At 49.4% G+C, this 15895-nt stretch overlaps 1 protein-coding gene across 3 annotated transcripts in view; it reads left to right on the forward strand.

Moving 5' to 3' along the window:
• The first annotated feature begins 2156 nt into the window (after positions 1 to 2156).
• Positions 2157 to 15895, forward strand: part of FUBP3 (far upstream element binding protein 3) — a 50965-nt gene continuing 37226 nt past the window's right edge. For 2 of the 3 annotated variants that reach the window (XM_060608355.3, XM_060608357.3), the window contains exons 1-2: positions 2157 to 2328; positions 14705 to 14810. In XM_060608355.3, the coding sequence (XP_060464338.1) occupies positions 2245 to 2328; positions 14705 to 14810 (190 nt within the window). In that variant the 5' untranslated portion in view covers positions 2157 to 2244. The remainder of the gene's footprint in view (positions 2329 to 14704; positions 14811 to 15895) is intronic. The other variant, XM_060608358.3, reaches the window with a different exon arrangement.

The raw sequence follows: 15895 nt of genomic DNA on the forward strand, positions 1-15895 counted from the left end.
TCAGGTCATGATCTCATGGTTGGTGGGTTTGAGCCCTGCATTGGGCTGTGCTGACAGCTCAGATCCTAGAGCCTGTTTCAGATTCTGTCTCCCTCTCTCTCTGCCCCTCCCCTGGTCATGCCCGGTTTCTCTCTCTCCCTGTCTCTCAAATAAACATTAAAAAATTAAGATAAAATAAAATAAATTATGATGAATTTTAAGATGATGAAATCCAGTGTGCTAGTAGGACATACACCATTGGACTTGATCGGGTCTGGGTCGTCTTCCCCTTCTGCGCCCTCAGAAATAAGTCAGTTGCCCAAAGTTACTGGACCAGTAAAAGAGGAAGAATCCGAATTTTGTCTTTCTACTTAGACACTCTGTAGTCTTTGGAATACGCCTTAGGTTTGGGCCAATAGCCCTGTTTTCGCTGTTTATACTCCTAGGGAGAGCCAGCTGGAATTTGGATTAACATACTCACCTCAGATTTTTAAAAATATTCAAAACACAAGCATTGTGATATTGGGTCGGTAGAACCATCCCCATTCCTGAAGGTTGATGCCACCTTCACCTTGAGTTTTACAAACTTGGCAAAATTAAAACACTCAACACACCCAGGATGGGCCACAAGTAGATATGTTAGCATGTGTTGGTCCGGTATGTCCAGGATAGATATGTCCGGTCATGCGTTGGTTCTGCCTCATGATAACCCTTCACCAGTAACAGCAACCATGGCCAACTCTGTGCTTTTCCACACGGGTTGAAACACTTTGTCTGAAAGTGATAACCTTCACTGTGACAAGTTTGCCAAATTCTTTTATTTCGCCATAATCTAGGACTTATTCCAATTTGGCATTATTCGATTCAAAATAACTTCTCTTGGCAGAAAACTACCGTGTGTCAAATTCTAGGGATACAGGGAAAACTAAGAGACCCCGTCTCTGCCCTAAAGGAACTCACAGTCTGGTCGCAAAGTCACTAACAAATGAAGAGCTTCTCTTCGACTGGCCAGTTACTCCACACACTTCTTTCTAAAACCCAAAGCTCTCTTAGCAAAGGATCATCAAAGGAAAACCACACCGTATTTTACTTCTCAATTTCCTTTCTGGTGCTCCTCTTCCTTCGTAACTTCAAGAGGCACGTAAAATGCTTGACATGACTCTCCATTAAAATCCAACTCCTTGGCACCACAGGCCTTGGGAAATATTAATCCTAAAGGCAATCGTGTTAATCAACAGATGGGAGCCCCTGCTTGGGCCTGCCACCAGCAAGATGTGTGTCAAAGCCCCTAAGCCTTGTTTCCCTTCTGGCGGGTTTGTTTGCTCATTTGTAAGCGCCATCTCAAAGGCGCACGTGTGTTCCAGCACGAAGATTCTTTCCCTTGCTTTGAAGTTATCGACACCTAGCGAGTACCATTAGGAGAAAGTTACTTAAGCATTCCAAGAAGCCCTCTGGCAAGACGGTTTTGAGTCAGCAGGCATGGAAACAATGATGGTCCTGTCCCTATCTCTTCTTTCCCCAGAGCCCCAGAGTTAGCGCAGGAATGTGTAAGAGGACAGCATGCTGGCTTTCCAGCGGGAGCGTCCTTCCTGAGCTGTGTCGCCAGGTAATCCCAGGTGTGGTTTAGCCCAGCCTCGTCCTCCTGCCACCTGGACCCCGGCCGGGTGCTCTTTGCAAATGTTGGGGAACAGACATTTTGCGGCGCTGCCCCCTCGCCCTCCAGCCTCCCTCTGGGCCCTCAATGGTGCCATTTCCAAGAGCTCAGTCCCAATATTCCAAACCAATGGCCATTCCTGGGAGGGACTGCCAGGGTCAGGCTTTTAGTGAACCAGGGCTGCTCGGGGGCTGTCTTGGGAAAACCACGTCATTCCTCTCTGGGTTTCCAAACAGCCGAGAGCCGCACACCTCGGGCCCCACCCGAGCTTCAAGGGCCTGTCACGACATCAGCGACGGGCCTGGCCCAAATCCGGTCTGGGAACAGCTCCCCGTTCCTCGAGGCTAGACCGCTGCCGCCCCCGGCGCTGGACACGCCCCCGCGCCCGCGGCCCCGCCCCCACTTCCGGCCGGGCTGGGATCACGTGCCCTGGCCCCGCCCCCCGCCCCCCCCCCCCCCCCCCCCCCCCGACACGGCTCCTCTCGCTTCCAGCGTCCCGGCTTCCCTTCCGCCGGAAGTGGGGCGACTTTCCCTTTCCGGCTACGGGTCCCCAAGCGGAGCTGGAGGCCGGACGGGGGAGCTGAGCGGCGGCGGCGGCGGCGGGGGCGGTAATGGCGGAGCTGGTGCAGGGGCAGAGCGCTCCGGTGGGGCTGAAAGCCGAGGGCTTCGTGGACGCCCTGCACCGGGTCCGGCAGGTACGGGCGGGGCCGGCTGGAGGGAGCACGAGAGCCCGAGGCGGGGCCGGGCCGGGCCCGATTGGGAGGAGGGGGTCGGGCCTGGGGGCGGGAGGCAGCCTGGGCTGACGCCTCAGCCGAGCTCGGCCTTTTCTTGGGGCGCCGGCAGCCGGGGAAGCGGAGGGAGGAAGCGCCACCGCGACGCCCGGGCCCAGCCTGTCGGGCGGCTCTCCTAGGTGCAGCCGCTGGGAAACGGTTTGCCGGGGTCGCTTGGCCCCATCGCGCCCCCGCGCCCGGGCTGGGCCTGCAGGGCATCCAGCGTGGGCTTCTGGGGTTCGCGAGGGGAAGGGGGCTGGGGAGCTCCCGGTGAGGACCCGGGTATAGACACAGAGCGGCCGTCTCGGGCCCTGTAGCTTCTTAAAACTTGGAAAACATCGTCTTCGGACTTCCTGTATTCCAAGACTGGAGTGGAAGGAATTCGAGGGTACTTTACTTTTGAAGTTGCTCTTGGAGAGGGGAGAGAGGAGGATGTTAAATAGGTGTGGGTGGTCCCCAAGACGTAGAAGTAATCCCTTACGGGCAGTAGTTTTCCTCTCTCTCGGGGAGAATGTGAGATGGCTCATCCCAACAGTGAAACTTTACCATCTGACAATGTCGTGCATTTTGCCAGAGTTAACTAAGCTGGGTTTTAAGAGATTGCGGGCTTCCCTGGAGAGCGAATATGGGACCTGCCAGGAATACTCTGGCTTCCGGCAGGGTGCTTAGAGCAAAACGTGTCCTTGTATCGTGTGTAAATCTTACAGGTTAGCTCTGACACCTAAACCGTTTCTGCTGAGTGTGTTACAGTCATCGTCTCTTCCTATTTAATTGTAGGCATAACTAACTGACAGTGTAAAAGTTGGGCTGTAACTAATTACTGCTTGATTCCTAACAGAAAGCCACAGGACTCATTGTATTAGAAGAAGGTCTCCACTTGGTCGCTTGAAGATATGGTCTTTACATCTCTTTCCGGTATTCCAGGGGCGGGAACCCTACCTGTGTCCCCGATACTGACTTTTCATTTTAATACCGATGCTCCTATAGACATATTGGATCCCAGCACTTTCCAAACCTGTGGTTCCACCTAAAATTGTGTCTGATGGCTTGTTACTTACTGCCTAGGCATCAACCAGTACAGTAGTGAGTATCCACCCTACTTAGACTTCAGAGCCAACCGGTGGCTGTAATGGATGCCATCCAGCTCCCCTTCCACCACTCTGCTTGCCGGCGTGTTGCACTGCTCTCCTCTACAGTACAGGGTCCTGAACTTTGTTTCTCACTGGCTACTAATAATGTAATGGCTTTCGCTTTGTGGCTGCTATGTGACACTCGACCTGGTGGCCCTCTGTATCCAGGAAGAATTATAGTCACTACCCTAAAGAGCTCAGATCCTCAGTTTACAGAAGGCCTGTAGTTGAACATAAAATGAATTTTGAACCATTGAGAAGACTTTCTGCTCCTCTTGAGCCAGTGGTTGAACTCGTATTCTTGGACAACCTGCTCAAGAGGGAGGGAGACCCTCTGTTAAATGCTGACCTAATGTGGATTGTTGAAGCAGTGGTGTTTCCTACTAGCAAAGAGAACTTCATTGGAAATGTTCCCAGCTCTGAAATGCGCCATTGACTGGAGCAGTAATAAGCCCAATGGAGACAGTGCTGTAAGTGTATTACTTCTGAGTATTAACAGCTGGAGGTCGATACTATCTCCAAGGATTTGATGGCCTTTAAAAATCTAAAGAAAAAAAACAGGTTTGTGGGTAATTTTAGGTTTATTTCCAGATTCGCATTGAGCAAGAATGGAATGTGAGAAATTGAAACTGTTGTGTGCTTTATTTATTTTTTATTATTTTTTAAAAATGTTTTTATTTATTTTTGAGAGAGAGAGAGAGAGAAAGAGAGACTGAGCGTGAGCAGGGGAGGGGCAGAGAGAGAGGGAGGCCCAGAATCGGAAGCAGGCTCCAGGCTCTGAGCTGTCAGCACAGAGCCCGATGTGGGGCTTGAACTCGCGAACCACGAGATCGTGACCTGAGCCGAAGTCGGCCGCTCCACCGACTGAGCCACCCAGGCGTCCTGTTGTGTGCTTTATAGAAGAGCTTACCTCAAAGGGTCTCCTGTTATTTGGGCATCCGGTTGATGATGGTTCTACTTCATTGTATACACGGCATGTTGCAGAGATGTGCTTTTTTTCTCTCCAGTAACTGGAAATAAAAGACAGTGTACTTATTTATTTAAATGATTGTGCAGCTTCCCTCCACCCCCTCGCCCCCTGACATGCCCTCATAAACACCGACAACGGTCTATAAAGCCCTCGCTAGTTTGTCAGGGAGGAGTAAGCTGTCTTGTGCTCACTTTATCTAGAAAACCACAATAAAGTCCAAATTGGCCCTGCTGGGATTTGAACCTCCTGTTTCTATTAAGTCTGGTTTGTGGAGTCCAGTACCTAAACCCACTAAGCTTCCTGCCTGGCATCTTGAAGCCTCCTGCGTATCCTCTGGACTCTTTCCAACAGAGGGGACCAGCCCCTTGTTACTGTTAGTTCACTGTGAACACGGTATTCCTCGATCAAAAGGGAGTCTCTGAAGTTGTGTAAAATTTAAAATTTTCCCCAGCAGTGAGTTAATAGCGTACGACCGTTGTGAAGGGAAGTATCCGCGTGTCCAAGCGCGGTCTGACTCGGTCCCGTTGATGAAGATCTAAGACTAAAGATCTAAAACTCGTTTAGAGAGAGTAGGGTCCTCGTAAGGGTGGGAGGTGGACCCAGAGCCACACCAGGCTCGGCCATCCTGCCCTGCAGCCACACTGCGTTTTCACCCTGACTGTCTGGGCTCCCAGACGTCTTCGTGGAGATGATGGATAACTAGATACGAATCCCTTCTGTTTGGTTGGTTTTTTCTAAGAGCGAAAATACCTCCCCAAAGCCCCCTGCTCCTGGGGATCCGGTAGCCTCCGCCATCTGGCGCACACGTTTGCTTGTTCACAGGACAGTGTGACCGCCACAGTGTGTCGCAGGTTCCCAGCCGCCTTCCCCAGGTTGGGCCAGCTGTCTGTCGGTCATCACCCGACTAGAAGTTCTCTTGCCTGACGGCTGGTGCTTTTCGGGACTTTAAGCTCCTGTGTCGACCTAGACGCAGTCAGTGCTGTGTGTTGCATAACTCCGCGGCTGTCCCGTTCGCATGAATACAGTGTGACCGGAGCCTGTCGGGGTTGAGCACCATGACGGTTCTGCGCCCTAACGATCGGGACTGAGCCGATGCAGAACCAGTAAGAAAGCAGCCTTTTGGACAGTTCCGTAGGCCTGGCGCCTGTTCTTTACAGTACTTTTTGGGGGGAAAGGTTCATCGGGTTGGGGCCTCAGAATTTCCTTGGTCCTCCAGAAGATGCCATGCCGTGCTGCTGTCTCACACTTTGAGCCTCAGCAGAAGATCTGGCGCTGCGTGGCCTTTACGAGAATGTGCATCCGCCATTAAAAGACAGAGCCTTTGTTCATTGGCCCCTGGTCACTCCCAGAGAGAGACTGCCTCTGCTTCCTTAACGTGTGATGTTTCTGACTCACGGCAAGTGTGTGGCGTCTCCATCGATTTAAGCCGGACTCCGCCGAGACTGTCTCACACACGCCCAGTTTGCGTAGCTCAGGTCCCTCAGTCACCAGGGACTGACGACTGAAGGTGCGTTCATTTTTGCTCCCTCAAACCCTGTTGCTGTATCTTTGGTGGGACCCAGTAGAGTACCCTGTAAAGAGTGAGACCTTGTTCAAGGGTTTTGGTGATGTGACCATCTGTTTGGGTCACTGCTTTCACGGAAGCCCTGAACTTCCCGTTTGCTATTGTAAGGTAAATAGTAAATGCACACTGCGTTCCACTGTATGTTTCTAAGGTTTTTCTCGTTTTCAACGGAGACTTCTTTACCTTTCTCTTAAAATCTGATAGCCCAAATGTATCACCAAACTTTGGTTTCTTCCAGAGTCCCATTTGTTCTGTAGATACAAATTTGCCTAGACCAGAGTTCCCAAGCCGGTGGCCCACGGGCTGGAGAAGGCTCACAGGGGGCCTGCAGGCACGCTTTGTTTCACCTACACAATGCCAACACTTAGAAACTAGAATGACGTCCAGTAAAACTGGAGATTTCTAGCTTTTCTGGAAAACATCTGGCCACGCTGCTCCCACATTCTGGAATGGCAGTACTCAGCAGGAGCCGAGAAGCAGCTGCCCTTTCACACGGGGCATTGGCTCTCTGGGTTGCCATTGGGATGCCTAGTCAACAAGTTGTTTTCTCCTCATCCCTTTCCAAATTGTGAGTCCATCTCTGGTTTTTATTTGAAATTGCTTTTTTTCTTTTAAAGGAAAGATTTTTTTTTTTCTTAAATGTCTTTGTTATTTGTCTTTGAGAGAGAGAGCATGAGCAGGGGAGGTGCAGAGAGAGAGGGAGACACAGAATCCGAAGCAGGCTCCAGGCTCCGAGCTGTCAGCACAGACCCCGACGTAGGGCTCGAACCCACGAACCGTGAGATCATGACCTGAGCCAAAGTCGGACTTAACTGAGCTTAACCGACTGAGCCACCCAGGCACACCTTTATTTGAGATTTTTGTTTGTTTGTTTGTTTATTTTTGAGAGAGAAACAGAATGAGAGTGGGTTGGGCAGAGAGAGGGAGGCACAGAATCCGAAGCAGGCTCCAGGCTCGAGCTGTCAGCACAGAGCCCGACGTGGGGCTCGAACTCACAAGCCGCGAGATCATGACCTGAGCCGAAGCCGGACACCTAACTGACTGAGCCACCCAGGCGCCCCCTTTATTTGAAATTTCTAATGGAAAGAATTGTGTATGGAGATTTAGGAGACCTGGGTCTCCCACAAGTAGCTATATGACCTCATGCTGGGCCAGCCATTCCCAACATTTGATCTACAGGCTGTTCGTAGATCTTCCATGGGAAAGGGGTCGTGGACAGATAACATTTGGGGAATACAGGGTTAAGTAAAGGTGAATTGACTTTTTAATGCCAGATTTCTCCGAACCTTTAATACGCTTGTGTGTATTAAGTCCTACAAGAGTTCGGGGTGTGCGTTGTAAATATCCTGAAGTTAATGTAATTTCATACTTTCTTTTCATAAAACCAAGTCATATTCTACAGATCACGTTTCAGGAAACGTTAAGCTACATAATCTCAATAGTTGCTTCAAGCCTGCGAACGTTCAGAGAGCTGACATCTAGCTGGGGCTGAACAAAAATTGATCATATCTTTGGGTTCTTTTGCTTTGTATTATGTTATATTGGGCACCTATTCAGACTCCCCTTCTCCCCAGCTTTCCTGTGCAACCCTTTTATTCTGTTAAGAATCACCTCTCTTGAAACTGTGTCGCATTTGGAGTTTTCTTATACAGACACTTGGGAAAGAATAGTTGGTACTTCTCTTGGAGACATTGACTATACTTTCATCCTCACACCAGATGATAGCAAATCACTTGCAAGACGGAGAAGTGTTAATAGAAGTAGTGATGTGATTCGAATTGCCTGCCATTATTGGAGGATCTGCTGACTCCATGGGCCTCTTGCCTGGATGCTGGGCCAGCACAAAGATACGACAGCTTGCGGCTGGTTTCGTCTTCTTGTGGGCTCAGTCCTGCCCGTGAGCAAGTGAAGTGAGCAAGCCGGGACGAGGGTTCTCATTCTCCTCGTGTATTTGACAATAACGAGCCAAAGGAAAACGAAGCAGTTTTCTCAAAGGCACACAAAGAGTTAATGCCGTCGTTCTTGGACCCCCGTTTTCTGCATTCTAAGGGCTTGGTTCCTTCACAGAGGTAGCTGGCTAATTGTCCATCTCTGAGACTTCAGAATCTGAACAAAGCATCGAAGGATGCTGGTGGAATTCACTGGGACGTAGGGTAGAAGGGGAACGGACGTACCCTCTTTAGGGCCTGCGCTGGAGGGTCCAGCTGGAGCGTTATTTCAGCTTAGAGCTTCGCCTGGTCGTCTTCGCATCGTGGCTACCAGTGGGCTTCTCCAGATCTGCTTTAAATTTAGCAAGCCTTGGAGGGGTACCGTCCATGTGGCGAGCACTTTGCTATGCATCAGGGGAGTTGTGCTTTAACTTCTGGGAGCAGGGGCCTTTTTAAGACTCTTGAAAACTTTGAACCTCACCACAGCAATATTTAAATAGTTTTGTGTGTAATTTCAGGAGGTTCGTGAATTCTCTAAAGCCAAGCCCTGAAGTTCTCAGTTAAAAAACCTTTGTCCTGGCGGTACTAAGAAGCTTGAGACAAGTCTGTTCCAAGAGCTCCCTATGGTCTCCTACAGAAACTGAGTTAGTCCGAGGACAAGTATGTAAATAAGGGATGGGTGGGGAGAGGGGACAAGGCCGAGGAGGGAAAAGACTTTAAAAAAAAAAAAAAAAAAAAAAAAAGGAGAGACCATAGAACCAATAACTTTGTCAGTGGGTTACATTATTCAAAGGTAGTTTATAAAGTGCTTTGCAGACACAGAGAGGGGAGTATTCCATTCTGCCCCAACGTGGGCGGCATGAGGTTGTCAGGAAAGCCACCACGAAGTGCTGTACCTTATTTGGCCTATAGAATTCCTTGTTTTGGTTAATGCTAGTAAATAGGGCAGGATCAGCTGGGGCCCCGTCTCATGACAACAATGGCCAGCATTCATGGAGCCCCTGTCGCGCTGGATGCCAGGCAAGGACTTCCATACACGTTCTCTCATTTGATGGTCGCAAAACCCCAGGGGGTAGTACAGTAGCCCCCCCCCCCCCCCCCCCTTATCTGCGGTTTTGCTTTCCAGAGTTTCAGTCACCCTTGGTCCATCACAGTCCAGAAGCGAACGGTCCTCCTGACACGTTGTCAGGTCAGTAGTAGCCTAACGCTGCTCCACAACGCCTCTGTCACCCACCTCGTGTCACCACAAGTAGAGCGGGTCCAGTACGAGATACACCACGTTCACATAACTTTTTTTTTTTACAGTATATTATACAGTTCTATTTTCCTTTTAGTTCTCGTTCATCTCTTACCGTACGTAACTTGTAAGGTCGACTTTATTATCGCAGGCACGTATGTAAAGGGAAAAACGATATACGTGGGGTTGGGTGCTGCCTGTGGTTTCAGGCCTCCAGAGTCTTGGGATGTATCCCCCGTGGGTAAGGGGCTGCTGCTGGACCTGAAGTGCCCGTTAAGACTTCGGATTCAGACCGTGTGAGTTCAGGTTCTGGTTCTGCCACTCGCCAGCTTAGTGACTGGACACACAATGTAACTTCTTTAAGTCTTAGTTTCTTCGTCTGGAAAATGGAGGTCTTTGATGGTTGTGATAATTTTTTTTAATAGCTAATATTAGACGTTAGGAGGTCCCCCTTGGGAGGCGGGGGTGGGTAGTGACGGAAGGAGGTAATGAGGCAGACCTCAGGGGTGCCGGAAATGTTCTGTGTCTTGATCTTGACCCTAGTCCACAGGCATTTTAGGAAGTGGACGTTCAACGAGCTGTAAACTTACGATCCGTGTCCTTCTCTATATTATTATTATTCTTCAATAAAATACAAAAGTAAACACTTCTTATTTCTTACCACGGGCCTGGCGTTGTCCTGGGTGCTTTACATTGTTATTTCATTATCCCGGTGGATACAGTTACGGGTAGACGCTCCCGATCCCACGATAAGGAGAAGAGTAGCTACCGTGTAAGGTCCCCGTGAAGACGGAATGGGGGCACCATCAGGCACTTAGCAGGCGATAAGTCTGAGACACCTGCTGCTCTCCTTGGGACCCTCTTGGGTCGTGGGAAGTGCCACTGGGACTTGACCCTGCACACCCTGACTCCAGAACCTGCCGTCGGGGACTTGGTCTTAGCCGTTGGGCTCCGCTGCCTGGGTGACACGCCGTTTCTTCTTGCTGTGGGAAGCAGCGGCTTTCGGTCCAGCCCACGTCTTCTCAGGGTCTGGGCGGGGTCACTCGGGACCGTGGAGCAGGGGTTCCCGGGAGGCAAGTTGGGTTCCTGCTCCCTGGCAGGTGGCGGGAGCTTGCAGCCTGTGCTTGCTGGGTCCGTGACCATCAGCAGCGGCTGTAGCACAGACACGGTGTGTGGATGACTGGGTCTTCAGGTGGCTTTGTCTGTTCCTGGTCGGTGTAATGTTTTCCTTGTGAAGTGGAGATAGTCACGGCTTCCCGTTTGGGTTTACAAGGCGAGCTACTTGGATTATGAGCCTTGTCAGAGAATTTTAGTCGCAGACGTGTGCCCTGGGGATGATTAATGGCTGATTCCTAAGTTTAATGATTTGCATATCGCCTTCATGATTTTCGCCATAACGCTGACCCCCTCGGTTATTACTTAGTATTTTTAAATCTTTTTAAAATTCAGACTTACTTAAAATATTTCTAAAAGGAAACTTAATCACTGGCAGAAGTGAAAAACTTTGCCATGCATGGAAGGTAACTAAGAAACATATATATACAGAAGTTTAAAAACATTTATCCGTGCGTCTCCCAAATATGCCTGTGTACCTCTTTCTCTTAGGAAAACACTGGTTTAGTCTGTCCGTGCATTTTACAGGTGAATACCCCCAAGGAGCAAGGCCGTTGGGGGTCGTACCCTGGAAGAGCTGGCTGGAAAACCAGGACTCTTGACTGCCTCCTAGTTCAGCGCTCCCCCTCTCCTCATTGCCGCTAACTATTCAGAGTCGGGGTCACATGTGTGACGTTGATTAGTGTCTCATCTATAATGGTGCCTCAAATAGCACGTGTAGCAAGATAACTGATTTTCCTCCTTGCCTCCCTCCAAAAGAGGGGAGAAGGGGGTCGAGTGGCAAAAACAATCAGTAGCAAAGTCCCCTCAAGGTCAGGCTCTCTGATAAGCTCCGGACTGGCCTTGGTTTTGTTGGAATATCCTGGCTTCAGTGACTCTCTTATATTCTGGCCAGCACCAATATTAGCTGAGAATGTACCTCACCTCCCTTAAGCAGCTACCCGCCAACGGTCCGTTACGACGTGAGGAATTGCTTCAGCTCCGTGCCCTGGAAATCATTAGGTCTCAGGTCCTTGGGAAGTGAGAAATACTTAAGAAAGTCTTAGGCGGACGAAAGGGGGTGCCCAGCACTGTGGTCGATAGCACAGACTAGAGCTGGGCAGGCCAGGCTTAAATACGGTGCCTCCGCTTATGAGATGTGTGACTTTGGGCAGAGCATTCAGCTTCTCTGAGCCTCACTTTTCCTTGTTTTAAAATGGAAATCCTACCAGCCTCCTAGAGAATCGGGGAGAGGAACAAATGAGGTAGCGAATTTAAAATGGTCTTTGCAAAGTACCCGGCACATAAGTAAACGCTAAGTTTTAACTCCTTATTTTAGTGGACATGTAAAATCATTTCTTGAAACAAGGTTGCATTTGTATGAAGGAAAGAGTTCCTTGTCTCTTTATAGAATGTTGTTATATCTACAACGTATTGTCAGTGATATAATTGTGTCTTGTATTGTCAAACTCCTGTTTAACATTGTTTAACCAAGAGTTCAAGTGCAGCCCATTGACTTCAGGGCTACCCCTCTTAACCAGTATTCTGTACTGCTTTTCTCTTAGTGGAAATTTCCCAAATTATAGATAACTGAAGTAAACATGACTTAAGAACAAATCTGAGAGCCTCAGCCTTTAATCAAATTCAGGAACAGGAAACTATTGTAACATTTTTAGCGTATCGGCTTTGGGAAAAAATGACATTCCGGCAACATGTGAAACCTAACCGTAGAAATTATAAGGAAGGCCAAAGACTCAGGAACACACTCTAGCTACTTTGGAAGGGAGGGAAAAGATCTGGAAGCTGAGAGTGTCCTCCCAAAGGAGCAGGGAACGTGCCTAATGTGTCGGGTTTATGTTTTGGGGTTCTGTGTTTGGGAGTGATTTGACATGCATGCTGTTGGGGGACTCCACTGAGAATCATGAGCCCTTGTCCCCCTTTCTTTGTGTTTTGGGGTCATCTTCACTGTCTACCGGGAGCACTTGGGGCCATCTGTGAAAGCAACCGGGCCAGTAATCCCCAAAACCCCCACGTCAGTCATTTGCCACTCGGTTTATCATGGCACATGCAAGAGTCTCCTTGGGGCACCAGCCACTGCAGTGTCCTCGCCTTTTGATCCACCTGTTTTGCCAGCTGGGTCGTTCAAAGTAACATTTGGATCTTAAGTAGCCAACCTCCACAAGCTTATCCAAAACAAATACGGAAAGCAAGATTGCGAGTCCGTGGTAGAGGCAAGGTTTGTACAGTGTTTCGTTTGATAGCAGATGGCCTCTTGGATATAGGAGGTTGGGTTTCTAGCAGCAGGTCTTAGTATTGTAATCAGTTATTTATAATACTGTTTTTAAGCAAGCGCTCATCCAGGGTGCCATCATCTCTAGCCTAGACAGGGGCCGGCAGACTTTTCCCTTTAAAGGTCCAAACAGTAAATGATATATACGGGCATCGTACGCCACACGGTCTCCGCTCAGTTCCTCAACGCGGAATGCACGCGGCTGTATTCCAGTAAAACTTTCTTTACAAAAGCAGGTGGTTCACCAGCCATGCTTTGCTGACCCCTGACCTAGAATATCTCCTGAATGATCTCACTCCTGTCTCCTTAGACGCTGTCTTCCTTGTCAAGGGGATCTTTTGAAAACGTAAATCAGCATGCTACTTCTCCTACTCAGCCTTGCGGTTGCTTTCTGTCACCCTTCCTGTAAAATCCAAGCCCTGGCGAACCAGCCCTTGCCTGTGTCTTGGAACACGTCCAGTTCTTTCTTCTCTAGTGACCTTGACCTCTCTCTCTTCTACACTCATACCTGCCAGGCAGGCTGGCTCCTGCCTCAGGGCCTTTGTACAGGCTGTTTTCTCTGCCTGGAATGCTCTTCCTCAGATTTTTGTATAGCCAACTGCTCATCAGATAGGCCTTAGATCCCGTGATCTAAAGAGATCAGAGCAGCCTTCCCCGATCACCGTGTTTCAAGCAGCTCTCCTAAGCACTTATCTTCTCATTAGCACAATTCACTATCTTTTCTTATTAGTATAATGCTTATCACCAGCTGAAATGATCATTTCCTGGTCAGCTCGCAGACCTTGTCACTCCCCACTGACTGCTGACACAGAGTAGGGGCCTGGTTATTCTCGTTGACCACAGGAACCCAGTGCCCGGAACAGAGCCCCGCACATAGTAGGCACTCGGCATTTGTTGGACAAGTTGCCTTATTTTAACAGCCGTGCTGTGAAGTGCTTTCTAGCATACAAAGCTCCTTTGTGCTGAGAGTGTGTTGGTAGCTTGCCCCAAAGGGTGCAGCTGGTGGTGGTACATCCAAAGGATCCCCTGCAGAGGGGAGAGGGGCTTGCCCAACACCACAGGGCTAGGAAGCCAGAGGGAGAGACCTGACCCCTGGATCCCTGACATCCGAGCCCTGCCTTGGGGTTTCAGTGTCACCCTTGCCTTTGGTTTTTTGTTTGTTTCAAGTCATTCATGTCGGTCGCAGAAGCTGGGCACATCGGGACAAGCCCAGAGCTCCCACCGAAGACCCGCTCTGTGGGACAGCCCTTCCGTCTGCCCCTTGGTCCACCCCTACTTCTTGAGCTTAACTCAGGGACTAACATCGAGAGCAGTGGCTGCAAATATTCCTTTGATGACATGATAAAGAGCTGATTGATCAGGGAGATCCCGTTGAACTTTCCAACGAGAACAAAGTAGGCAGAACTTTCTGCGCAGCGTTTGTTTCTGGGGAGAAACACTTCAATAGCTGTATGATCATTTTTTTTTCTTTTAACTGATAATATTAAAAATCGAAATCGCTCTCCGAGGTCTCTCGCTTGGTCCAGCGCAGGAATCCTTCTGAGGTAGTTGGGACAGACAGCCGTGTTCCGCCCTCCCCCCTACTCGGACACGCCCAGTGGGGAGGGGCTTGCTGTTCTATGTCTGCAGAGATGACATCATCACTTAACAGGCGTTCAAGTTATGGGATGGATGTTTTCCTAACGCGCGGTCATGTTTGAGCAGACACAGCCTTTTAAATAGTACCGGGGAATTGGTTTCTTAAGGGAATCCTGCGATAAATAAAACCTTTGGAACAGAGTTCTTCATGGCGGTGGCCTGCCTGTTTTCTTCAAATGCAGCGTACCTGTATTTCAAGGGATGGCTTAGAAATACTGATTTGTAGAAGACTGATGTTCAAAAGTATTTTACTGCTAAAGACACGTTGTTATTGAGGCCGAAAGAAGACTCGGTTAGCAATGAAAAGTGTCCTCGGCGACGCTGCCTCGTGCTAATCTAGGTCAGGGGGAGAAGCGGGGTAACACAGGCCTTTGAAGAGAGCTCTCTCGTCTTTCTCCCTCAAACGGAGCCCGGATTTGTTACTGAGTCTTTAAATCTGATTCTCTCTGTAGATCGCTGCTAAAATTGATTCAATTCCTCACTTGAATAATTCCACACCTCTAGTGGACCCCTCAGTGTATGGATACGGAGTCCAGAAACGGCCCTTGGATGACGGAGGTAAGTTGCGGGGAAACGTCTTTGCCTTTCAGGTGGTAGCGAACCTGCCGCTTAGCTGGAGCCGCGTGTCGGCCATTTCCACGACCGACCGGGGTGGATGTTTCTCCGCGACTCTCCCGCACCTGAGCTCTTACTCGCCCTGACGATGCAAGAGTGCTTACGGCTGGGCTCGGAGGTAAAGACGAGGCCTTTGCGCGTCGGTTCGGAAGTCACTCGGCTGATCCGAGAGTTTTGTTTGACGTGGCCCTTCGTGCTTCAGACACGCGCGTGGGGGTTGAAGCTCCCACTCTTCTCCAAAGAGAAGCTAAGATTCGATGCCCGACTCTCAGGAAGCCTGTGGCTACATCCTGACCTTAGGGAAAGAGAAGGTGGGGGCGGGGGAGGGGGTGACCTTGCTTCGGTCGGCTCCCTTTCTCACCGTTCCCATGTTTGACAGGCTCTCTCTAGAAGCACCCATCTCTCATTCATTCCTGTGTTATTTGGTGGTTTGGTTCTGTACCCCACTTCAGCCCCCCCCAGAGAGTTTGAGACCAACGTGGAAGTGCCTGTCCCCCCCCCGGCACCTCCGCGAAGAGTATCTATCAGATGGGTTTGTTCCGAGAACTTGGGCGTCCTGCAAAGTAGGACTGGAAGAGGGAGTCCGAAGTTTCCTAGGTTGTACACGAATATGCACGCAGTGGGTCAGCCAGTGTCTTCTCTGGCCTTCTGTCGGTCTGCCTGCCTACCCAACCGTGTGTATGCACTTACTTCTACGTTGTCTTATTAGGTGGAAAAAAATCAAGGTGTTCAATAGTATATACAGAGCAATTTCCTTTTCCAAAAAAGAAGCGTGTTTTGATGTATGTAGAAAAAATAATTTGGTGTGACTGATTTCTCCAGTGTCTTCCAAAAGGGGAGATTGCCATTGTTGTTATTTATTTATCTATTTATTTTTATTAAATGTAATTTATTGTCATATTGGTTTCCATACAACACCCAGTGCTCATCCCAACAGGTGCCCTCCTCGGTGCCCATCAGCCATCGTTTTTAGGTGTTAAACATCTAAAGGTTACGTTGGTAACCTTTTTGGAATAATTGGATAGGTT

This window comes from Panthera onca, chromosome D4 (assembly GCF_046562875.1).
Source record: "Panthera onca isolate mPanOnc1 chromosome D4, mPanOnc1 haplotype 2, whole genome shotgun sequence".
Classification (NCBI taxonomy): domain Eukaryota; kingdom Metazoa; phylum Chordata; class Mammalia; order Carnivora; family Felidae; genus Panthera; species Panthera onca.